Raw genomic sequence first — 25,099 nt, 5'->3', positions numbered from 1 at the left:
GTTCGTTTTCCGTTAGGAGGTTTGATTTTATTCTAAATACAAAAAATTAGAATTATGGTCTCGTAAAATTACCGTACCATTGAGTTTAAAGCCCGAAGGGCTAGGTTTAGAAAAGACACCTTTATTGCTTGACAGGACATTCCCTTGGTACCACTGGATTTTTACGTTAATGTTTTGGAGAGAGTATTCATGATATGCACCATTGCAATGTCTTCCACGGACCCAACATCGGATTGGTTGAAAGTGACGTATTGACTGATTTTACGTCACTTACAACCAATCGGCTATTGGGTCAATGATGTAATTTCGGAAGACATTGCAATGGTGCATATCATGAATAGGCCATTCCGAGGTCGAAAGATAGCATTGGGAATCAGGACCACCTCGATAACGACTTTCTGTAGATTTAAGATTGACCAAGGGGAAATCGTTATGGGGTGAAATCAGTCCTGATTACCCATGGGTAAAATCCCAGCTGGCACACAGTGTTGTTTTAGCGTTCATCTAACGTTTTATAGACGTTGTGAACATTAGATAAGCGTTGAAACAACGTTGTATGTCAGCTAGGATGGCTTATTTACACAGTATCTGTAATTTTAACAGTATTTTCTTCTTGATGATCTTCATCATTTCAGCACTTCAAACAAAGTGCAGTAATTATACATAACAGCCAGGAAGAGAGGTTTATTTTCTCCAGTCGTTTTTTTCAAATTTTGTTTTCAGTTAGCAGACAATTGTATGACACCTTTGTAGTATCCACAGTATATCACTTTACAAGTGAGTCATAGAGTCTGTAGATTCGCTATTTTTCAGATTCTTCTCTTTAAGCTCGGTTTCGTCTACTGGTTCGGGTTTTGTAGCGTTTCCACTGTAATCTGAATAGGTGTAGAAATATGACATGATGGCAAAGATAATGGCCACCACCAACATAACACCTCCGTATAAAAACATCTCTTTTTCCTGCAAAGAAGAATCGAAGATGTTATATTATAGTTTTAATAGGTCGCTATATATAAAGGTGGAATGGATAAAAATCACTGAAGAAAGAAAGATGTTATATTATAGTTCATGGGCTGTGGTGACCTGTTTGAAATGAGGGGGATGCAAAATTTCGGGAACTTATCACCCACCGTTTGGGCAACGAAGAAAATTGTCGCTTTTCGCACATTCTTCAAACACCGTAAAACGCTATTTACTGTGATCGGATAAAAACAGGTCTTTTGACCATAGACGGGACCCATATATCTGAAGTGGAAAGGGAAATGAGTGACTTTTTCCGATTCTCCAATGAATCTAACATCTATGCGTTGAAGTCAATTTTTCCCGATAAAACATGATGTCAAAATTTTAATCAGGGGTATTGCAATCTGGGTATTTTTACATAACAAAATTCAAGTACCAAAATGGCAGGTGGCAAATAGGTTCTTTCCAGGCTCCTCAATAATACTGTTAAAATTTGACTCACCACTCCATCGACAGGTTTAGATAAGGAGAGAATGACAACGATGAGATCACCGAAAGCTGTGGTCACCAACCAACATGCTTGTAATACTGATTTCATACTGGGTGGAGCCTAGATGAATGGAAAAGTGAAAGAATGTTTAAGTACACGTTTTTTTTAATAAGAACAAACTATATAAGAACATAAGACTTCGATGGTAAAAATGTTAAGAAAAAGTTAAGAACATTTTACGGCTTTGCGCAATCTAAAACAGCCAATTTCTTAAGAAACTGTATAAAAATACTCACAAAATGGTGAAAATAAGAACATGTTAAGAACATTTTTAGGCTTGAAACTCAAAAAGTTAAGAACATCCGAAGGCTTCAAAGTTTTTAGATGATCTAATAGAAAAAACTGTAGTTTTAGCTTTAGCTGTAGTTTTTCATTGTGAAACTGATTTAGTACTGAGTGGAACCTACGTATTGAATAGTAGAGAGAATACTTTCAAGACTAGTTCGTCTTATAGGGGGGGGCTTCACTCAAGTTGATTGACCAACCGTGGGCGTGGTCCTAAGGGTACGTTCCCAGGCTTCCAAGAGTGTACAGTAAGGGTCGTAATGATAGACTCTAGTTTAATTTTTTCTCCCTGGACACGATGTGTAGATATATCTTTGTACCTGCGAATATGCAAATTCGAGACCAGTTACAGAGAACATGACTTCACCAGCAGTGATGACAATGTATTGAGGTAATTGCCAAATTCTATGGACTGATGTGCTTACTACGTCCTCGTATAAGTGAGCAACCAGCTAAAAAAATATAAATAAACTATTTTTATTAGGACGAACTATAATAAGATGAGACTTCCATGGCCAAAATAGAAAAAATTAAGAATTGTTTAAGGTTTTATGGACTCTAAAAGACCCAATTACTTTACTCAACAAATGGTGAAAATGAGCTTTAAGCAACAAGAAAATTAAAGGTGATTCAAATCTCACGGAACAGGGGCTGCGGCTCCACTTTGAAAGTGATATTGTCACGATATACTGACTAAGGAGGTGCCATCATGGTTGGAGTCGAGGGGCGAGAATTTTTTAATTTTTCAATTTTTGAGTTTTCTTTTTGCTTTAAAAAAATGCGGTCGGCGCCTGGGAATTTAAATTTAAATTTGATTATTTTTGACTTGAGTCATTTATAAATCCATGTTTATACAGTAATATTGGTATTATATCATAATACCATAATCGTTTGTGAAAAATGAATAGGGCGTACCTTACTAGCAGATTTTTCATGCATTGGGCGTGTTAATGTGATGGTGTATGCTCCAAATGTACCGAGTTTCAATCGTTCTGAAACCTGTGTGAAGCAACGAAATGCGGAAAATTTTAATGAGTACCTACAACTAGTCAAAGTTAGATTTTATACATTAAGTAGTAAGTCTGCGACCGCAGTCGGAGGCGACCCAAAGGCTCCTCTTTCGATAGCTGTCTACCCGAAGGTAGAGGAGGGCGCCACTCTTTCTCCCTGGAATTCTCCACTTTGACCTAATTCTCTTATTATTAGCGAGCTTATGTATATGTACACTAATGACATTTGGAACAACCTACAGTTCAGTCCCACAAAATCGAAGACAGTTAAAAGTACTGATTTGCCGTCGTCTCTCCGTCGCAGAAGATCGCACATATATAAACTCGGTATCATGGGTTTGCCTGAGGACCACGGCGTTCTAAAGTTACGTTCCCAATGGGACACAAAAAAAAGACAAAAGATACTTACGGAGACAGGTATATCATCCCCTGTATCTTGATCTAGAACCACCAGTTGGTATCTGATTAGAAAAACAGTGCAATTTACTTAATGTAATGTAAATTGGTTGAACAAAGTTCCAGTGATTTTCAGAGCATCCTTACATACTGTTTGTTACATAATGTTTTTTTGACGTTTATTTAACGTTGTTTGGATGTTTTGAACATTAGATAAACGTTGAAACAACGTTGTATGTCTGCTGGGTTAGACCCAAAGTGCCTTTGGTTAGGCGAGATAGTGCTTACGTAAAGCTTACGAATGCACGTTCATAAGAAAAAAGATAAAAATAGTTCGATTGTTGCAAGTTCTCTGAGAACGAGATTACCGCAAAAGAGAAAAAAAGACACCAATCTTCTAAAAGACGTATTAAAAAATCTAACCACAGTTGACTCTCTCTAATTCGATCCTCCAGGGACCAGGGATTTTCTTTTTAGAAAAAGAGAAAAATTTGAATTACATAGGGTATTTTGTACGTCTTTGTAGCTGATCAGACCTATATTCTAGATCGAATTATAATTAACTTTAAAAGATTCGAATAGACACCCCTGTGTCACAGACCCGCTGGGACCCCAGCCCCACTGGAAAATCTGGCAAAAATTTCGTCCCCGGTAGGAAAATACCCTGGAATTTTAGCCCCACTGGACTTTACTCGAAATTAAATGTTTAGAATTTGCACTCCAAAACCATCCCCACAAGATTTTTTAAATTTTGAACAATAGAATTTCTATCCCCATTGGGATTTCGATAGAAATTTTTTATCCCCGCTGATGAAGAAAGTTCCACCTGGGCTGTGAGACAGTGAGATAGGGGTTGATTGTGATTTACATACTCATCTGCAACGATCTTTGTATAGTTTGAATCATCAGAAGTGAAATTGTCGAATGTCATGGATTGCTTCTTCTCAATTTCATGGACATATTTCAAAGTGATTCTGGATGGCTTACTGACATCTGGTGCATAAATAGTCCTTTGGAGTAAGGAGAGGAAAATGTTAGCTGAGATAAAGAGAAAAAATCCTACACTGAAGGATTTTGAGGATATAAACTTCGAATTTCGATCTTTAGACTCAAAACGCTTGGGATTGACTAACATTTCCCTACCATGAACCAATCAGTGTCAAATAATTCTATTGAAGAAACTTTTGAAGGCTTTGGTTTTATATTTCACTTTTCATAGTTTCACAATCCTTTTTCTGGCTTAGACATCTCTTTTTCGTTCATCTGACATATCAAACAATTAAGGGGTTGAACCGGCTCAACTCAAAATCGCTGTAAGGGTAATCGCAGCACGGTGATCTTTCTGTGGAGTATTTTAAAATCGGAATTATTTCGGCTAGTTTCTTTCGTAGCTCTAGAATCAGTATTCGTATGGAAATAAAACTTGGCATATAGTAGAAGAAAGAAGTTTTTTGATGCATCAGTAAAGTCATAATTCTTGGACACTTTCGTTTTCGAGAGATCCCTCTCTATCCAACCATCATCCCGGTGGGTTCCCTCTTAATCGGAATCAAGTTCCGGATAGAAAAGTGCTATGAACTTGAAATTTTACCAGGATTTCCTTTAAATGATGAAAGAAAAAGAACGTTTTTATTCTCAGCCATTTTCTCAAAATTTGGCTAAAAGAATCCGTTTCAAGATTGCCACGTGGATTAATTGTTTACCTACCTCACCCTGGAGTTGGATTTCTTGACACTAACTTCTGGGAAAATGTGATCTTTCTAATGGAAAATATATGAAAAAGTGATTTAATGTTTTGGGCAAAGCGAGAAAAATGTAAACTTGATTAAATTTTCAATGACTTTAGCTTAATTGATGCGCTGAATCTGGGAATCTTTTTTGACGGTAGAAAAAAAAAGACGGCAAAAAGCTACCTCAGGTTATCGCTATCGGGTTCGTTCCCCTTTCCCAGCTGGCAAACAACGTTGTTTCAACGTTCATCTAACGTTATATGGACGTTGTGAACATTATATAAACGTTGAAACAACGTTGTTGTGTCAGCTTGGTAGATGAAGTTCGTCTTTGACTATATAATACCATGCTCCATCTTATTACCTACCGAGGCAGACCGTAGGACTGTTTTTTTTTGTCGCTAATCGGGGAAATAAGTCGAAACGGGGATAATATCGAGAAAACCGTGAATTTAGTGTGGAAATAACTATGACGATGCTAGGAGAACGAAGTGAGCGTAAGGCGAGCGAGAGGCAACACTGTAATGTCATATGTGGCTATTTTCATGTTTTCATAGTTTTAATAAAGGAGTAATCTCTATCGGTGGAAAACTTGTAAAAGTGAGGAGGCTGAAAGCTTAACATGAGATAAGCTAGGAATTTGAGAAAAAAATCCCATTTGCTCAAAATTGGGGAGACTCAAGTCTCCCCAGTCTCCACGCTTCCTCCAGGCCTGGCCTCTGTGAAACAGGGTATAACGTACGACTACTGCGGTCATTTGATTTTGATCATTGATATCCATGAAAATAGTTTGTCGTGTATCAGGTGTTAAAGTAACAGTGACGTCAGTATCGTAAGGACCATCGCTCTTGGCGTAACAATTGTGTCCACGAAGTTTAAATGTTTGATCACCAGCTTGGCCATGATCATGTCCTGAATGCTGATAATGGAATAAACGAATTTTCTATTGTTTTTAAAACCAAGCTCCATAAAAACTTCACTAGCGTAGACACGAGAGGCGCAAAATTTGTGTAGGAGAGATAATTGCTGTTTCATAAAAATCTGATCTCCTACACAAAATTTGCGCTCCCCTTGTCTACGCTACTGAACTTATTCAGAATCGTAATAAAATTAGTGGCAAATGCTAAGGTTATTGGAATACTCAGCTTTGAATGGACGGAGATGAAGTTGAGAATCTTGGTAAAAATGATTATGTTAACTACATACTAATTGATTATTGTGGGAACAAAGTCTCATATAGACTAATTGAGAATCCTGTAAAAAAGGACGTAGTCCTGGCTGTGGACCTCGTGGAAACAATGGAAAGATTGCCTCTAAAAGTCCTAGATTACTGGGCTATCCACGTAAAACATCGACTTTATCCATCTATGTCACCTTACCATAATGATGGCCTGTATAATTTCCAATGCTGTGAAACCAGCTTTAAATGTCGAGGAGGTTTATTTAGTTTGAGAATCTTAGCAAAAAAAATTCAGTTAACGACATTCTAATAATTATTGTAGGAGCATCAACTGGAGCGTCAGATACTTAATATAGTCGCATCCTTCAGCACCCTTCTAAATTTCAATTTACTCATAGCGACGATGACGTAAAAATTCTTAGAAGACTTAAAAGCTTGAATTATTTCAAGTCTTTTGCCGTCCCTTGCTGTATTTTCTTCTTTATATTTTAGGATACAAATCATTTCCGAAAGGGTATAATTAAGTCATTTTTTAAGCTATGTGTCCATGTGAATCATTCTGATATGATAATTGAAATGATTCTTTTACTGTCAAGTTTTCAAAACAATACACACCTTCCCATATGGAATGATTGTTCGATAGAAGTTATCATAATCGATTTCAACTTTTTCACACGGCGAAACGTTCACGAAGTCGATGCTGACTTGACCTTTTGGTGGTGCAACAGGTAGTGGTTGAACATCCTTGAATAAAAAATCATGCAAATTTAATTCAGATTTAAAAATTTAAATCTTAAAAACAATCACCATCTTAAAATACAAGTCGATTGAGATTTTGACTATATAGACTTTAATTTCCACATAAACGTATAAATGAAATGAGAAAATCGGTAGATTCTATAGGAAGCTGAATTATCTCTCAGCTGCTAAAGTCTTTAAGCAATTGGCAAGAAAAAATTGAGAGCAATAATCTATCGATTAAGCAGTTTCATCTTTCATTTGGCGGGTATTAACACCAAGTTTCTAAATTCTGGGAAGCCAAAATCTCTGATCAGAGTTGAAAATAATTAATTAATATGGATGTATACGCATCAAAAGTGCTACTTTTCCCCCGTTGGACGTAAGAAAGTTTTAACGCTGGAATAGCTTCTTTATGACGGGTGATACTTTCAAAAAAAACAATCAAAGATAGCTTAGTCCAGAATCCGTGAAAATGAAAAATGTTCTTTGTATGTAGCCCACCTGAATTTTAATTTGAATAAAACCGGTGATTGCAAAAGCGATGGCGGCTAAAACCATACCAATTGTCATTTTCTTTAGAGGACTGAAATGAAAGAATAAATGTGTTATTTTGGAGTATCATAGTTAAGAGTATATCTCTTCGGGAGGTTTGCTGCGCCCTTATTTCGCTCGAAAATTCTGTAAAACCTCCAATCGAGGACACTTTAAGAAAATGCGGACAAGTCTGGGGGTATTAGGTTTTCAAGGTGACGGGTATGTCCGAGCCATAAATCGAAAATCGACCCTTTGAGGGTAACTTATCCAGTTGGCGATTAGTATTGGGCTCTTCCAGAAAAAATCCGTTCATGGGGGGTGGAGGATATATTATTTTTTTCATGAATTACCCCTGGACATTTTGATTTTTAACCCCCTGGACACGGGTTATACCCCTGGACAAACATCAAATCAACCCCATGGACACAAAAAATTACCCCTGGACATTTGAATTTACCCCCTGGACATTGCAATTTTTTGGTATTTTTTCAATACCCCTGGACAATTCATCCTCCACCCCCCATGAACGGATTTTTTTCTGGAAGAGCCCATTCTGAAGGTTTTGATCACAAACTTGCATCGCAATAGCCTGTGCTCGAATCCCAAATACTTCCAGTCAGGGTGTTAAAGTAGCATGGTGATCTACCTCTATCTCCACTGGATCTAACCGTTATAGTGTTTATTAACTGTGTTTTATGAGCTTTTTTAAATTTGTTTACCTTAGACCAAGATTGCATCGTTGGAGACCAGGATAAAGGAAAGCATCAAAGAATGGAATGAGAATCAAGACCAACACAGGATTGAAGAACTGAAATAGAGAAATATTGAGGTGAGTGTTATTAGGTGGGGGATCTAAAAGGAGTTCGATATTTTTGGCAGAGACTCTTTTAGTCATTAGTCCTTATAAGGAGACGAAGGCTTTACGTCATAAATTGTTTATGCTATTAAATACAATTGATAAATACTAGGCATTTTTGCATAAATTTCATCCCTTTTTTTAGGACTAACGTTATGTTTTAGTCAATATGTTAACCTAGTTTTACTCTGGAATGGTCCAAATTTGGATGGTATGTGGTATAATTTTGTGTACGGTGGTTTGATTCCACTTTGGGGGAGTGTTTTTAATACTGACTATTAGAATGAAAAATGAAGGCTTGAAACAGAAGTCCGGCGACCTTGTTGATTAAAGTCACTTTTTCCGATTCCAGGGATAAAGCTTTCGAATAAAATTGATACTATTAGCCTACCTGCATCTGATCTGAGCGTAACGAGCCACCTCCACCCTAAAAATAAGAAAATAATTTGAATAATTTTGGTTGTGTTTCGCGTCAAACAAGAATCATATTTTAATTTGAAGCCTCATTATTTGCCTTCAAAGTATGAGCGGAATTAGAACAATTTTAAAGGGTATTTCATATTTCATTATTAATGGCGTTTCATTAAATGCGCCATTATATCGGAAATCGTCGTCACAGGTGACAAAATGGATGAATAAAGCTGAACTGTGATGATTGAATTTCAAGCCATTGAAAGGTCAAAATAGTAAATATAGAGTATAAAGCCTAAAAATTAACTTAGCCTTCAAAGCTAGTGAGAGAAGTGTTGGAACAATTTTAGGCTCTAAGCGCTAAAAAATTATAACAGCTAAACCTCAAAACTGGTCCTTTTATTTGACTTTCATTGTACTTACTAAATCACCATCCATTTGTTGCGCTTGTAAAGTCCAACTTGAACCCTGAAATATTAATTATAGGATCGATAAATTTGTGCAAAACTCTCTGCCAGACACTGTTTTTAAACCAGCCAGACATTGTAGTACCAGCCTTAGGGAAGGCAGAGAGAACAAGAAAATTCATGCCCTTAAGTTGAATTGACTTTTGCCAAGAACTAACTTTAGCGAATGACAAGTGTAAAAGTGTTTCTTTTATGCCTAAGAATGAGCGTTATAGACGATAGAAAATTGGGGTTGTTTTGGAAAAGTAAGTAAAAAGCGAATTTTGGCGATAGCTTAATTTGACAAAGTTTTTCGAGTGGCACACCATGTCTCTCCGCTTCCGCTTCGAGTGGTAGATAGAACGCATAATGTTACCTGTTGATGGAAGAGAGCCCAGAAGACAGGTAAGGGAATATACATGACCAAAACTCTCAATAAAGCACGAACATCGTCGATCTCTGCTTTCTATGGATAAAAAGTAAAAAAAACAACAATAAATTAAGGGCTACTTAGACTACACAATATATTGACGAACAATATTCGACAATATGGTTTGCGGACCGTAATGTACGAAGTAAACAACTAGTAGGTACTCTATTATAAAAAGGAATTTTCTTTCTGTAAACAATCCCCCTTTATTGTTGGAATATTGCAAATCGAGCTGACAATATATTGCGGACACCTTTTCAATATATTGTCGACATTCAGCAATATATCATCAATATATTGCCTGACAATATATTGTGTAGTGTAGCCCTTTTAAAAAACATTTGGGTTGAAAAAAAATACAGAGTTCCGGGTGTAAAGGTTTTTATGATTTTTAAGGTACCTTTTGCCATTATTTATTTATTTATTTTTATTTGTTCTTTATTTAACGTTGGTAATAAAAAATAGTTACAAGTACTAATTAAATCCAACATGACATTCGAATATTTACTATATAGTAAATAATATTTTTAAATTTAAAAATACTAGAATATAGAACAGAGTTTGCATGAACAATAGATTTTGGCCTTGATAATTTTTCTTTTAAATTCAGCCAAAGATTCAATAGTTTTGAATTCTAACGGTAGTCTATTCCAAGCTTGGCCAGCTCGGAAATTAAAGGAATTCAAGCAAACTGTGTTCCTGGGAAGTGGAAGTCTAATTTGAGCGCCTCTTCGAAGACGAGGACGTTCGTTGGAATTTTCGTTCCCGTTTTCATTTACATCTTCATCCGTATCTAAAGATGGAAGCAACCGTTCGCGATTTGCGTAAGGAATCGCTTCCGCAGATTCGAAGGTTTGCTTCCATAATGGCGGAAGTTGTGTAGCTTAGCAAAATATGAAAAACCTCTACATTGAAGATTCGTCTAACCCTAAGGGTTACTTCAAAAAGACTTTTTCAACCGTAGCCAATGCTATTGTGTAGTTTACAGTCGTAATTAGCAGTATGCGGAAAAATACGATATAGACGATAGGACTGTCTTAGTTCAACAGTTCCTTTTGAGAAGATTTAGAAAAATCTCTGAGGTCAACAAGATCCAGTTCGTTTTTTGACAGTTATACCACTCTCAAGAACCTCAAGAAAACACCGTTTAAATGAATTTTAACACGTTTTCGTACCTCGTATTTGGTTTGAGCATAATACAACCAATGTTGGTATTTGTGACTGTCTCCCTTGGTCTTTCGTTTCTCTGACATGGCACACTGAAAACAAAGAGAGGTATGCGATTTAGTGTCATACTAGTACTTTTATCGGGAAATGAGTTAGGAACTATATCGCTCATATCGGAAAAAATATTTCTAGGTAGATAGGTTGGTCCCTATCTGAAACGACAGAGCTTTAATGGGAAAAATACTTTATCAACAATGTATATTTGGTTCCATATTTCGGGCAGCATCCATATTGCTCATTAAGGGCTCTGACCATAGTGAATTTTTTATATTTGCTACTTACAAAATATATAATTCTACTTGATGCTGCCCACAAAACTATGGCATGTTATACATATTCTGCTATGGCAATTATTCGTGAGTCTGAAAATTTAAGAATCGCAATGAAAAAATTTGATGAAGAAGAAAATGAAGACTTAGTTTAGCGAAGAAGAATATTTCAACTTTGAAGAGCTTATTTTCGGCGAAGAAAAAATATTTTGAAAAGATTTTTACGGTAGATGGTGTATCTTTTACCGAACTAAAATAATTTTTTCGGAAAATTTTTCTAAAAGCTTACTTGCTTCACAATCTTGAAAATAGTGCTTTTTGACCAATTTTCCATCCCAATTGTTCATAGAAAAACAGCCATAACTTTTGATGCATTAATTTAGAAAATTTTTCCGAAAAAAATTAAAAAGTTCAATTCTTTGCAGACAGTTTGAAAAAAGTTCGAAACAAAAAAGTTAATTACCCATTAAAACTTAGCACTTTTTATAAAGGAAGGTGATGCAACATATTATTAGCGTCTTTTTAAAGTTCATAACGTAATTTTTGCAATTAAATTCTTAATTACTCTTAAGGGGTTTGATTAAAAAGCAAGTTATAAAGGCAATTCTTTGTTAAAAGTGTTAAAGAACCTTAAACATAACTTTTATGTTCAAATACTAAAATCAATTTTCCGACTATGGTCAGAGCCCTTAAGTGTGCTAAGATTGAATTTTATAAAGAAGCGTCTTGACTTAATTTAGTCCGAAGCCTATCTAGGGTTCATAACGCTCATAAACATCAATTGAACGATAAATATATAAAATTTTCCTTTAATGACATTGAACGTTAGACAAAAATTTGTTTTTTGAGTCAATACCACTTACGCCGATAATTTTGAATACGCGGATCATCATATTTCCTTCTGGTTCTTTCTTGACATACCATGCGGATCCGGCCATGAATGCAACTAGATGGAACATATACCTTATTATACAGATATTACTAGGCAAGTATCTAACGGCCTTGAAATTAAACAAGAGACCCGTCGTGTGTTTTTTTATAATTTGATGTACACAAGACGGGTTCGAGCTGTGAGTCCAATATTGGACTCACATTTTTTACAGTGGGAAATTCGAATTTAGCGCTGTCCTCACTTACTAAAATAAAAACCAAATTTCGAAAGTTGCGCTTTATCTAAGAAAGTGTGACCAGTAAAAGAATAACAAAATTTGATTGGCTATGTTTTCAACCGTTATTAGGATCTGAGAAATTCAAACTCTCAGCCCGTACCATGCTATACATTTCGAAATCAGTTTATCAAAGAAGAAATCGTAGCATGGATTCCCAGGCTACCTTGAAATTTGCACAATCCTGAAATTAACACGAGTTTTTCTACTTTTTCAAGGAAATAGCGGCTGGTTTTAATTAACTTTAATTTTTCAATTCGTGTTAATAAAATAACTAAAGTGTATCCAGATATAATTGGCATTGGAAACAAGAATGCCTGTAACTTTTGATAGTCAAATATAATTGTGGAAAATCTTTTTTCATGTTTTAGAGAATCAAAAGCGCTATATTTGAATGTATTTTTGGCTGAAAAATTCGCGATTATTAGCGGTTAAATATGCGATTGCAAAAACTGAGCTTTTTTTTCTACTTATGCTACAACGTTCATTTTAACATCAGTGGTAGTTGAACCTTAGGTTAAGAAGGTATACGGAAAAGTCCTTCGGAAGATATGGGACCCGAAATACCTCTTGGTAGCACTTTTCTTTGAAACTTCAAATCTCAAAATTAAAAAAAAACGGAATGCTTAATACGCATGCTATCATTGGCCGTCTAAATCAGATCTAAGCCTGTTTTTATGGTAAAAGATACAGTCACCGAGAAAACTAAGTTACTTCTCACCCGAAATGGAATTGAAAAGAAAGGTTTTGGTTATTGTAAAATTTTCTAATGGTACGACTTGAAAATTAAAAAAAAAACATTCCTTAAAAACGTCTAAGTTAGGGTTCTGACCATTCTTCGCAAATTGAGGAAAAACCCGTAGTTCTGACCCTCAGAATTGAGCAGTGTAAGATTGCTGATTACCACCATCCGCAGTCAATCAAAAACTAACAGTGTCCATTGTAGAATACGAGGAGCCGTAGCCTGATCTGAATACGGAAAGCCGTAGCTTGTTCTGAATACGGAAAGCCGTAGCCTGATCTAAATACGGAAAAACGTAGCCTGATTTGAATACGAAAAACCGTAGCCTGATCTGAATACGAAAAACCGTAGCCTGATCTGAATACGGAAAACCGTAGCTTGATCTGAATATGGAAAACCGTAGCTTGATCTGAGTACGGAAAACCGTAGCCTGATCTGAATACGGAAAACCGTAGCCTGATCTGAATACGGAAAACCGTAGCCTGATCTGAATACGGAAAACCGTAGCCTGATCTGAATACGGAAAACCGTAGCTTGATCTGAATACGGAAAACCGTAGCATGTATTTGTGTACTTACCAGTAGCTAGAATGATAATGATGCAATTGACGCCAAAGACCACTGGGTAGCATTGGTTACCAAAGCAACGGATTTCAGCTGTTGAAATGTAAAATAAATTCTATGTTGAGTTTAACTTGGGAAGAAACTACGAAACCTTGGTACTAATGGTACTAACAAAAGTTAGTTTAGCTTAATCCTGTTCTTAAGAATTTCGTCCTAAAATAATAAGGAAATAAATTCCTCTCAAGCCATTAGAGCAACAATGAGTTTAATTAACTTACTTCTCATTAGCGGTACAACAATCATAGTCAACATTGCACCCACATTGACTGCCATATAAAATAAATTGAAGAACTTCGTGATCAAACCAACCTAAAACGAGACGAGGCAACATATATTATTACAAACGCTTTTGAAAATAGTAGCAATTGATCATTCCAGAGCTGACTTTTCCAACCATACGACTCCCTAAGTAAGTTTGCGACCGCAGTCGAAGGCGACCCGAAGGCTCCTCTTTTGACAACTATCTACCCGAAGGTAGGGTTGGGCGACATTCTTTCTCCTTGATTGCTCCACTTACCCTTGATCCTTCTCTTGATTGCTGAGCATCAAGCAGAGAGGCATCAAGTGCCATTTTGGGAATCTTTGGTATGACCCGGCTTGGGGTTGAAACCACAACCTTGCGAACCGTAGCCGGATGCTCTACCACTGCACTACGGTCGCTACGACTCTCTAAAAATTGGTATATTTCTTTCAAATTTGAAAAAGCATTTAACCACAAATATAAATTTTGTTGTATTTGACTGTTGACTGCAATCCCAGTTAGATGATTAACGTTGACAAAGACCATCGTACGCCTCTCACGTCCAAGAAACGTTAGATAAACATTCAAACAACATTAAAAGTCATCCAAGGCTGCGTATATTACCAACTTTTTAATCTCCGAGCAAATTCTGATTACTCCTCGCTAGCCCCGTAAGATAATCTACCCAGGTTGGCGCACCGCTTTGATCTTTTTAATCCAGTTTTGGATAAATATCAAATGAGCTTTTGAGTGCGGCGATTGGCTAAAGCAAAATAATCGCAGTAAATCTAAAGCCAATCATAAACATAAACATTAAAACCCAGTCGCTTTCGCTTTCGTTTTTAAGCAAAAAGCAACGCGGTTTTGATTGTTTTGGTATAACAACCAGGTCAGATCCTCACGTTCGCCACATCCATTTAGAGCAGAGCGTGGTATGTGCTACTCTATACCAGAGTGTATCTCACGTTCATCGTTTCGTAGTAGTACACTCTGTGCACATTGTCTGTTTGATCAAAAAAGTATGATTTATAAATTGCAGCACTTCTCCCCTCTCACCCTCACTCCATCGCAGCGGTCAGTTTGAAAAATCTCAAATTAGAAAGGCTAATGACGGCAATGAATTTTGAAATTAGCCGTAGATATCGGGTCTGTGTACAGACTAGGTATGTGCAGAATGGAAGATCTGTTATGAGATTACGAAGTTTTAAACTCACATCTTTTTGAGGTAGTTGGTCTCCACCGAAGGCAGCCATACATGGTTTAATGTTTCCTCCAGCGATCGCCAAAGTAAACAAACCAATCAATGGCCCAGTGCTAGAAGGTGTAATAAATGATAATTGAGTATAATGATTTTCTTATTAGAACAATTTTCTAAGAACAACGAGGCTTAAAGATGTAAAAATTAGAATAAATTAAGAACATTTTTGAACCTGGAAAGGTTGATGGATTTTGAGAAAAATTATGGGTTAAATTAATGAACAATTATCAGTCATTTTAACACTTGATACATGTAATATTGATTCAATTTATCGATTTCTAAGCTGGCTAAAAAACGCTATTTCAGCGTTCATTAAACAACAAATTAACGTTTTGAACGTTAGAAACACGGTAAAAACTTTGTGTGAACGAACTAAGAATCAGATGTAACGACAGTTACTTGAATATCGTCTATGATGCTATGGGTAAATAGCTTATGTAATGATTTGACCATAATTTGACCTTAAACACTGAATCATTAATGATAAATTATTGAAACCAAAACGTTTTGTTTTGTTGTACTTACTCAAGACCATTTCCTATACTTGGAATGGAGGTCAGCGTTAGTATAACTTCCCCAATACAATAGACAACCAGTGACCAAAAGATCGTTCTAAAAGATGAGAAATTACTTTCTTTATAACATTCTGAATATTTAGGCCTACTGCTACAATACTGGACATAACTATTTGTCTCCTCCTCCTCCCCCTATCTTCAGTCTTGATTTGGAGTTAGTGAAAGTTACAAGATTCCTTCCTCCATTAAAAGTGGGAGATGGAGGACTCGCAGCAGTGGGAAATGATTTATGGGACAAAAGTTCTGTCCACGATTGTAGTCAATATAATATTATCAGAGACACAATTTCTTACTAACATTTGCCTGCTGATGAACATGTTTTTAAAATATCATTTTGCGGTTTCGTGTCGAAAACCTTTCAGATCTGCTAATTAGTATTATCTTCTTTGAAAACATACATTTTACAGAACAATGACTTACTTGAATTTACCGAACAGAGAATCAGCCATCATGGCACCGAAGACACCCGTGAAATAACTGACCATACTAAACGCATGGTAGGCTGCTTTTGCATAGGACTTCTTCTCATCTTCTGTTGGAGCTGTTGATATGGTTACCAGGTATAAAACCAGGACCGCTGAAAAACAAAAATCAATTTAATGTGTAGCAAGGACCGATGAAGTAAAAATTTTGTTGCTTTGATTTTATTCTTGATAACAGGGCCCACGCCCCCGGGGCGGGGGCAAGGGGACCATTTGCAAAGTAAAAACTTTCGGTCGCGCCTACTCCATAGACTTCCTCATTGCCCTCCTACTTTCAATTTCATGGCGTGGGCCCTGGATGATGCCAAGTCTTTCTATTCGCTTTTTAAAACACTGTTCGTCGAAAAGCAATGGTCATCTTCATACAAAATGTTTGATATGTTTAGTAGGTTATTTCCCGGCGACTGGGAAGTCTCTTCGCAATAAGTTGACTCACTCTAATTCGATTCAAGAAATATTTTTGAATTAAAATACGAATGTAGGGTATTCTGTAAGACTTCAAAATCTGCTGAATACTCCCCTTTGGATCATCGTTATCTGGAATGACTCACGTATTACACCCCTGTCTCACAGCCCCGGTGGAACTTTTTTATTCTGTGGATATAAAAAATCCCTATTGAAATCCCGATGGGATGGACATTTTATTGTTCCAAGGTTAAAAAATCCAATGGGAATGGTTTTGGAGTGCAATTTTTAGACATTGATTTTCAAGTGGGGATGAAATCAAAGTCAATTTCCCAGTGGGACTGAAATTCCAGGGTATTTTCCCACCACTGGGGGCCAAATTTTTGCCAAATTTTCCAGTGGGGATGGGGCTCCTGTGGTTCTGTGACACAGGGGTGTCATATTATATGTTTTGAATGCGTGACTGAACATGGTTCGACTTTTGAAGAACATTTTTTGAATTTACTCACTTTTAATTCCATAGTATGAGAAACGTTCGCATAATTCAGCCAATAGAACTGTCCATGTTTGCTTGGGCATGCGCTATAAAATGATAACGTCAATGAGAAAGTCTTTTATTTTGATCGAATGTCGAAGAATAATGGTAAACTAAGTGATTGGAACAAGAATATCATGAGTAAGAAAATGTTTAGGAATGACTTATCATCAATGTCTAATATAGACATTCGTTTTACACTTTACGTTTTTATTTTGATGGACCCTTACCTTCAATTGTGCGGAACATTTGTCATCGAACACCTCTGCATCTGTGTCCTCAATCACAACTAAGAAATAAAATAATTTAGGTATTTTTTAGTTCCCTTCTCTGAGATCTCTATATATTAATTTGGTGGGCATTTAATGTGGCGGATTTGGCGGATTTCGGTAAAATCCACTCAGTTAAATCCCCGCCAAAGTATACAAATTCTGCCATCTGCAGAAATTAACTACCCGCAAAAAATCGCACTTTAACCAACCGGAAAATTAATTACACGCCAAAATTAGTAGACTCAAGGTACTTAATTTCTTTCAAGACACCCAAATTTAAATGGGTTAAACTAAAAGTTGACGAACTTAAACATAAGACGAATGCGAATTTTGTACTTTTGTCGGGTGAACGTCAAATTTATAAGCAAGCAATCTTCAAGACACTTGATTTTAGCTGATCATTAAAATATCGTTAACAAACTTAACCTACAGCTAGGGTTCCAAAATCTCCTTTATCTTGGATTTACACATAAAACGTTTACAACTAACTGCAGAAGGGCATTACCTACCTTTGACAGGGTCATATTCGCCTTTGGTCTTATCGTCGGCCATTATATATTATCTTATTATGACCTTTATCGTAACAAAGTTATAAGCGCACAATAGCACACACTATTAATTCAGCATCTCTATCTACCCATTACTTTCAACACATTTGATGAACGCTGAAAAGACTACTGTTTCTTCTGCTTCGCAATAACATCCCGTTATCACAGATCCAGTGAGGAAAATTGGCTAAAATATCGTCCCTGGTGTGAAAAATACCCTATGTAGGGGGGGGTTGTACTTTTACGGTGTGACGGGATTGGCCCTTTTTTAGTACTGTATTACGGGATTTGACGAAAAAAAGACGGGAAAACGGTATTTTAAAATCAGACGGTGACGGTATTCAGCCTTATTTTTTGTCATTATGCCGGTATTTGAACCTGTATAAACCGTTGTGACGATGTTATTGTTTTTTTCAATTTTCGGGATTCCGGGATTCAGCAAGACGGTATTTCGAACCCCTACAACCCCTCCTATGTATAGTATCAAACCACGGTATCAAACCCACTATTCAATGAAGAATTTCTAAGCTGTAAACGATAGAATTTCAAGATATTTCCCATTTCCCATTGGTATTAAGCTCCCTTCATTCTATCCATGCTTACGCATGGATACTAGAACATTCCCAACGGATAATTGATACAGGGGTGTGGAGTCCCTAATCATGCCTCGGTACCAGATACTAAATCAAAGAGTAGAGCTTATTTCCTACTGCCACTCTCTTCTATACTCGAATTGTTCGTAGCTTTTGGAATTCCACATTCCACATTCGATTTTTATCCTTTTCACCGAGGATCGCACCAAATTTCACATTTCTATCTCAAAAACATGAAAACTATGAAAATATCATAAAAATTAATTTTAGGACCAACAGATTGGAAATTTCTTGTTTCAATGAAATTCTTCCACAACAGAACAAAACCATATACTTTGAAACCTATAATATGCCTCATTGTTGTTTTTTGACCTTGCGAAATGACGAATGATATCTTAATTGAAAATTCTCCTCTTTTCCCCCTTGCATATTCATTTTCTTTTTCATGTTTTCATTTTTCATTGCCCTCACTACTAACAAAGTAAACAGGTGAAACTAGAAGAATATATCATTCTAAAAAATCATCTGAAAAACCAAGCTTTAAAGCAAATATTATGTGTGTTTTAAAAATGTGCTCTCAAATTATTTTAAACAACGTGTAAAAATGAAACCTTGCCCTTGCAACCTTTTTAGATAATACCTCTTTTGAAAATTAGGAGACCCTTTTCTTAAACAAACAACACCGTGTCACAGGCCCGGTGGAGCCCCTATCCACTGAAAAAATTGACCAAAAAATCGTTCCCGGTAAAAGAATACCCAAAAAATTTCAATTGGGAAATTTGATGTGAAAAAAATTGCGAAATCCAAACTATTGGTGTTTTTGAGCTGGAAAGAATTTTTTTCCATCCCCATTGGGGCTTCGATAGAAATTTTTATCCCTACTGAGGGAATATAGTGGTGTTCTCAGTCTTAGTGAGATAAAAAAACTCATAGAAATTCGACCAATTGAGTTCTGCACATCCCGATGGGGGAGGGCACTCGGTTTCTAAACGATGGCATGTACCGCCAGAAAAATTGCTTTCAAAATCGGAACCTTACAGTGTAGCCCTTCAGTGAAAAAGGTACCTTTACAGTGCATTTCACTAAATGATTCTGACCCTTACAGTGTAGTTTGATTTCATATCTTATTTGGCTGGAAAGGAGCCATAGATGTCACCCAATGTGCAAAGCAAATCAAAAAAATGGGTGCGAGTCAAAACCATAAAGATACATCAGATTTCTACTGTCAGACTTGCAATTCAGTACAATCTTTTTTTTATAAGCATACGGGAAAATTGGGTCGAGGCTGCTCACAATGCTTAATAAAATCTCATTTTCAGCCGAAATTTATGATTATTTATATTCTTAGACCTCGATTTGTTGATTTTCTTTGGGTTCAAGAAAATTTTGTATTTTTAAGTCGGAACACTGATTTGGCTCAAATAATGAAATAATAATGAAATAATAATGAAATTGGGCGCGGCAGGTGATAATCTTTGGTCCAAGAAAGCTCAAACAGCTTAAAAACAACCCTTTAAAGGTCAGTGTTTTAGAACAGCTGCACACATTTGCACTTCAGCTTGGATACCTTGCTTAACATTTTGTTTATTTTTTGCCGAATTTGATCCTAAATATGCTTATAAACGTTATGCTTAAAAAAAAAAGAGTGTAGCCCCCAAACACACCCTTACAGTGTTTCCAGCTAAAAGAAGACCCTTGTAGTGCACTCTATCAAAAGTACACCCTTACAGTGTCTCGAAAAACCTACCCTTAAGGGCGGCACATGCCGTGGGTCGGACCATCTGAGTGCCCCCCCCCTGGGCTGCACATTCCTTTCATGAGACAATTTACCATTTGCTCATCGAAACAGTAGTTACCAACAAGAATTTAAAGACACAAACACTACCCAGCATATGTTACTATCAAGTACAATAACACTATAATATTTTTGTTTGAATCTCATCCCGTTAAACTTTTTTGCAAATATTGTGAAATTGGATTACTACACGCGTTTTCATCTAATAATGATCTTTTGATGTATAATTGGAGTATTAATCTTATTTAAAGCTGTTGATAGCGGGATGAATTTCGTTTAAGGTTCAAGAAACTGAAAATATTTTAGTGGACAATACCGTAGAATCATGACCGGCGTCAAAGTGTAGCCAAGCTTGTTTATCTTGGCAGGAGGATGTGACCGGGATGTGAACGTAGTAAGAAAATACTGTAGGAGGGAGGCCTCGATATTCGTTCTGTGGATTGACATATCATGAACTGAGAAGGTGAACCAGTTTAAAAGGCTGGTAAAACCTTATTTTGGGATATAAACTCTACAGGTTCCTTCTGTTGAACACTACAATTGTGTCGTCCAAATCTTTTTTTCATGTTCTCCGATACACATTTTATTTATATTAGAACATCCAAAATTTTGGAAGCCTTCGGATGTTCTTAACTTTTTGAGTTTCAAGTCTAAAAATGTTCTTAAAATGTTCTTATTTTCACCATGTTGAGGGTATTTTCGTCTATTTTCATAAGAAAATGGGTGTTTTAGGGTCCTCAAAGACTCAAAATGTTCTTAGCTTGTTCTTAATATTTTGGCCATCGAAGCCTTATGTTCTTATATAGTTCCTATATATTTCAAGAATTTTAGTCCGGTCAGGACCCTACGTCGTTTCGCAAGTGGAGAGACTAAAAACAATGACCTACATAGAAGGCGGAACAATTTTTTCCCTGTCGGAAATGAAATTCAAATTTTTTTATCCTCTGATATGCTTCAAATTTTCTATTCCGCCCAGAAGTGTCTTTTAAAGGTGTAAACCATGGTTTTTACTTCACACTTCAGCGTTGGCCTAGGGACGACCTACACGTACTATATAAGAACATAAGGCTTCGATGGCCAAAATGTGAAGAACAAGTGAAGAACATTTTACGGCTTTGTGGATTCAAAAACACCCGTTTTCTTAGGAAAATGAGTAAAAATGGTCACAAAATGGTGAAAATAAGAACTTTTTAAGAACATTTTTAGGCTTGAAACCCAAAAAGTTAAAAACATCCCAAGGCTTCAAACAATTTTGGATGTTCTTATAGAAAAACGTGTATCTCTCAGCCCTAACATTAAGGTTTACAGTAAGCAACACCGGTAACATTGATTCCTAATTTTGTTGTTGTGTCACCACTGGAAAATTTTGATCTGGTTTGTAACATGATGTCGATTTCGCCTACTTTTTAATTTTCTCTTGAACTTTTAAATTTTGAGGACTTAAAATCAGGCCTGAAATTTCATCTATAAAAGCAAGCCCTTAAAAGAAGGAGGGTCAGGGGAGATTTGCAACAAGTATCTAGAGAAATACAAGAGCAAAACTTACACGTTTATTTATAAGAATGTTTTGAAGCCTTCGGATGGTCTTAACATTTTGAGTTTTAAGCCTAAAATTTTCTTTAAAAATGTTGTTATTTCACCATTTTTCGAGTATTTTTGTGCGATCTCCTAAGAAATCTGCTGTTTTAGAGTCATTGGAAAGTCTTAAAATGCTCTTGACTTGTTCAATTATTTAGGCTATCAAAGCCTCATATGATTTATTCTTATAAAACTTGTCCAAGAATACATACATCTTACTTTGTGGTATAGAGTATACAAACACCTCTAATAAACGAGTTGTGAAATGTAAACAGAGTATTTTCTTTTTAAGTCCATACCAACCGCACTATTAATTTCTGTCTCGTGAAATCCAATACCGCATTTGCTGAAAAAGCTGCAACAAGCATATTTTGTTACTAATTATAAGAATATTCATGTCCAATGACCAACAGATTGGAAACCGCACAGTTTGATTTTCTAGGGAAAGCCAAAATTCAATTTTTAGGAGTTTGAAGTTCTTTTTCGGGAAAAAATCTTTGAGAGAATTCGTCGAAAAAGGCTGAAAGAAGGGAAGCGCCACAACTGTACCCTGCAGGTTTCTGAAAAAGCTGCAACAAGCATATTTTGTTACAAGTTATAAGAATATTCATGTCCAATGACCAACAGATTGGAGACAGAGTTTGATTTTCTAGTAAAAGCAAAAATTCAATTTTTAGGAGTTTGAGGTCCTTTTTCGGGAACGTAAATCTTTAAAAGAGTTCATCAAAAAAAGCTGGAAATTTCAACGGGAAGTGCTACTACACCCCGAAGGTTTCACCCTGTTTGCTGACTTTATAGGCTAGATAAAAGATCTTAAGAGAATAATTTCTAAATTATCATTGCGTTGAAATAGGACACTGCTTCACAAAATATGTCAATGTGTCAAATTATTTATCAATGGAAATAAAATCGCATGAAAGAGATTTTCTGTCTTGTGATTGAAATCTAAGGAGGTTAATCCGATATCCACACATAGACAAATACACACAAATTTAAGAATTTTTATCGCTGCGAGAACCCGCTGTGCTCATTTACATTTTTAACACTTGAATGAAATATTTTTGAATCCGTAAACACCCTATTTACACTCTCAAAATCACTTTGTACTGGTCTAGACTTCTATTCCCAGTAATTTTCCAGGTAAATTCACAGAAATGAAAAACGCATTAAGCCATTAAATTCGATTGGGATCTATCGGGGACGGGATTTAACTGTGGCTGGTTTGAATTTTCAAATAATCGAGATTTGCGTTAAAAAATAAAATTGTTTTCATACACACACCCCTATGTCACAGACCCGCTGGGACCCCAGCCCCACTGGAAAATTAAGCAGAAAATTCGTCTCCGCGGTGGGAAAATATCCGGGAATTTCAGCCCCACTGGGAAATCAACTTTGATTTCATCCCCACTCAAAATTCCATGTTTAAAAATTACATTCCAAAACCATCTCTTGGAACAATAGAATTTTTATCTCCATTAGGATTTCAATAGGAATTCTTATCGCCACTGAGGAAAAAAAGTTCCACCGGGGCTGTTAGACAGGGGTGTATACATTGGATTGACCACCAGGAAGGTTCTTGTTTTGTAATGTTCCCTGATATCACTCTAGTATCTCTTTGTTAGATAAACCAAAAGAAACAAGTTGCAAAATAACGAACAAAAATATCAACTCGACATTTTGACTTGAATAGATGATATTCCATCAGGCATCCCTTAGTTATATAGATTTCCAACCTATAAAGTTTCTCATGCAAAACGATTGAATTTTCAAAACCAGTTGAACAAAATTAAGCTGAGAGTCAAAGTCAAGTCAAGTCACTTCAAGTAAACCAATACAATGTGCGTGTATGGAGAGAACCTTGAATTTTCTCAATAAGACGATTGAAACTGGTGGTCTGTTATTTGAGTGTTATCAGATATTTTAGCCTAAAAACGGTTTAAATAACTCCTTAATAACCCGGTACTTTCTCCATCATAAGTACAGGGAATCATTTTTTGAACCATCTGGTATTTAAAATCTCCTCCAAACTAAGATAGTTTCATATGAGATATATCCATCATCTTAAGTGAATAGCGACGCGAGAGGTAACCTAATTACGGGGTCGATTAGTGATTGAGCCTAAAATTTACTAGACTGGGAATCCAGTCGTTTATAACGTTTTTGCTGAAAGCGGGAAATTTTTATGTCGGGATATGATGCTCCTGTCAAGTTTTCTACTTCCTATTTTTTACTGAGTTAAGTCGTCTAGCATGCATGCAGCATGAGCTGATTTTCTTTTAAGAAGCTTAACGTTACGCGGCTCTAATCACAAATAGCTAACGAGAAATAGATCTAGCGCTTTTCATGCGTATACACCCAGAAACTGCCGCGATGGTTTAAATAAGGCTCCGTCAAAAAGACCAAATCAATTCCTAAATTCTACTTTTGTTGAATACTACTGTAAGTTATCACTGGTTTCAACGTTCACCTAACGTTATATGGACGCTGTGAACATTAGATAAACGTAAAAAAAAACGTTGTGTGTCAGCTGGGGCTCCAGGAACTATAATGGAAACTACAAACCTTGTTCGGCGTCTTTCTTGAAATGTGCTTTTCCATTTTCAACTTTCGTCATTTTTGACCTTTGAAAAGTCCTTTATGAAGGACACGCCCTTATTTCCAAAATTCCAAAAAGTATTTTTCAATATTATATTTTCCGTCAAAAGAAAGATTCTTGCTTTTTCGGGTCTATCTTTGTTCTTCCAAAACTTCTTACGTTGAAAAATCGACCCTTTTTTTCTTGATTTGAGTTAGTTATTTCTTTAACGTCTGATTCTTTCTTTACAATATTTTTTATGAAACTTTAAGTAAATCCGTAAATGTTAGCTCTAGAGTCCCCTTTATTTTTAAAGCGTTGATTGATAAAATTGATGTCTCATTGTTGACTTTTTGTACCGTAGCACAAAAGATTCTTTGGTTGAAATCAGATACCTATCTTTGGGGTCACTTTAGAAGGTTTGTTTATTTAATACGGTTGGTATCAGCACAGAAAATAAAAACATAAATTCCGTTACTTTGAAATCTTCTTATAAGAAATTCTGGAACAGTTTTGAAAATTTACCAGGATCTCATAATTGTTTTGCATACGAATTACAGTTGACTCTCTCTAATTCGATCTTCAAGGAACTAAAGATTTCTTTCGGATTAGAGAAAGATTCGAATTTCAGCAGAGAGTAGCACTTTCCAACCGAAGGGACTAATACCTTATCGGGGAAAATA

General features: G+C 36.2%; 2 protein-coding genes across 3 annotated transcripts in view; one reads left to right on the top strand and one right to left on the bottom strand.

Moving 5' to 3' along the window:
• Positions 1–589: 589 nt before the first annotated feature.
• Positions 590–24,743, bottom strand: LOC136817938 (solute carrier family 15 member 2-like). Of its 2 annotated transcripts, none has more exons than XM_067074282.1 (24): positions 24,404–24,743; positions 17,286–17,344; positions 17,030–17,102; positions 16,054–16,210; positions 15,584–15,670; positions 15,015–15,114; positions 13,778–13,868; positions 13,515–13,592; positions 11,892–11,974; positions 10,708–10,791; positions 9,479–9,568; positions 9,080–9,124; positions 8,637–8,672; positions 8,109–8,197; positions 7,357–7,438; positions 6,730–6,858; positions 5,677–5,853; positions 4,912–4,964; positions 4,077–4,214; positions 3,218–3,269; positions 2,714–2,797; positions 2,119–2,250; positions 1,466–1,573; positions 590–960 (listed from the first exon to the last, which is right to left on the bottom strand). In XM_067074282.1, the coding sequence occupies exons 1-24, from the start codon at positions 24,453–24,455 to the stop codon at positions 772–774; spliced, it is 2,268 nt and encodes a 755-aa protein (XP_066930383.1). In that variant the 5' UTR covers positions 24,456–24,743; the 3' UTR covers positions 590–771. The 2 variants fall into 2 exon arrangements, with proteins under 2 accessions (XP_066930383.1, XP_066930384.1); XM_067074283.1 differs by lacking the exon at positions 24,404–24,743 and adding an exon at positions 17,837–17,928.
• LOC136817937 (uncharacterized) overlaps positions 8,114–25,099 on the top strand; it is a 61,180-nt gene continuing 44,194 nt past the window's right edge. Inside the window, exon 1 of the mRNA XM_067074281.1 lies at positions 8,114–8,218. The gene's annotated coding sequence lies outside the window, so the exon portion shown is untranslated. The remainder of the gene's footprint in view (positions 8,219–25,099) is intronic.

This window comes from Clytia hemisphaerica, unplaced genomic scaffold, assembly GCF_902728285.1.
Source record: "Clytia hemisphaerica strain Z4C2 unplaced genomic scaffold, Clytia hemisphaerica genome assembly, whole genome shotgun sequence".
NCBI classification, from domain to species: Eukaryota; Metazoa; Cnidaria; class Hydrozoa; order Leptothecata; family Clytiidae; genus Clytia; species Clytia hemisphaerica.
This window is presented reverse-complemented; position numbering and strand designations above follow the sequence as displayed.

Excerpts from the sequence above, each read along its gene's own strand:
- LOC136817938 (XM_067074282.1), bottom strand. The coding sequence starts at position 24,455 with ATGACGAAAGTTGAAAATGGAAAAGCACATTTCAAGAAAGACGCCGAA. Across the intron at positions 9,125-9,478 it reads GGGCTCTCTTCCATCAACAG|GGTTCAAGTTGGACTTTACA; the intron begins GTAACATTATGC and ends TTAATATTTCAG. Across the intron at positions 8,198-8,636 it reads TACGCTCAGATCAGATGCAG|TTCTTCAATCCTGTGTTGGT; the intron begins GTAGGCTAATAG and ends TCTCTATTTCAG.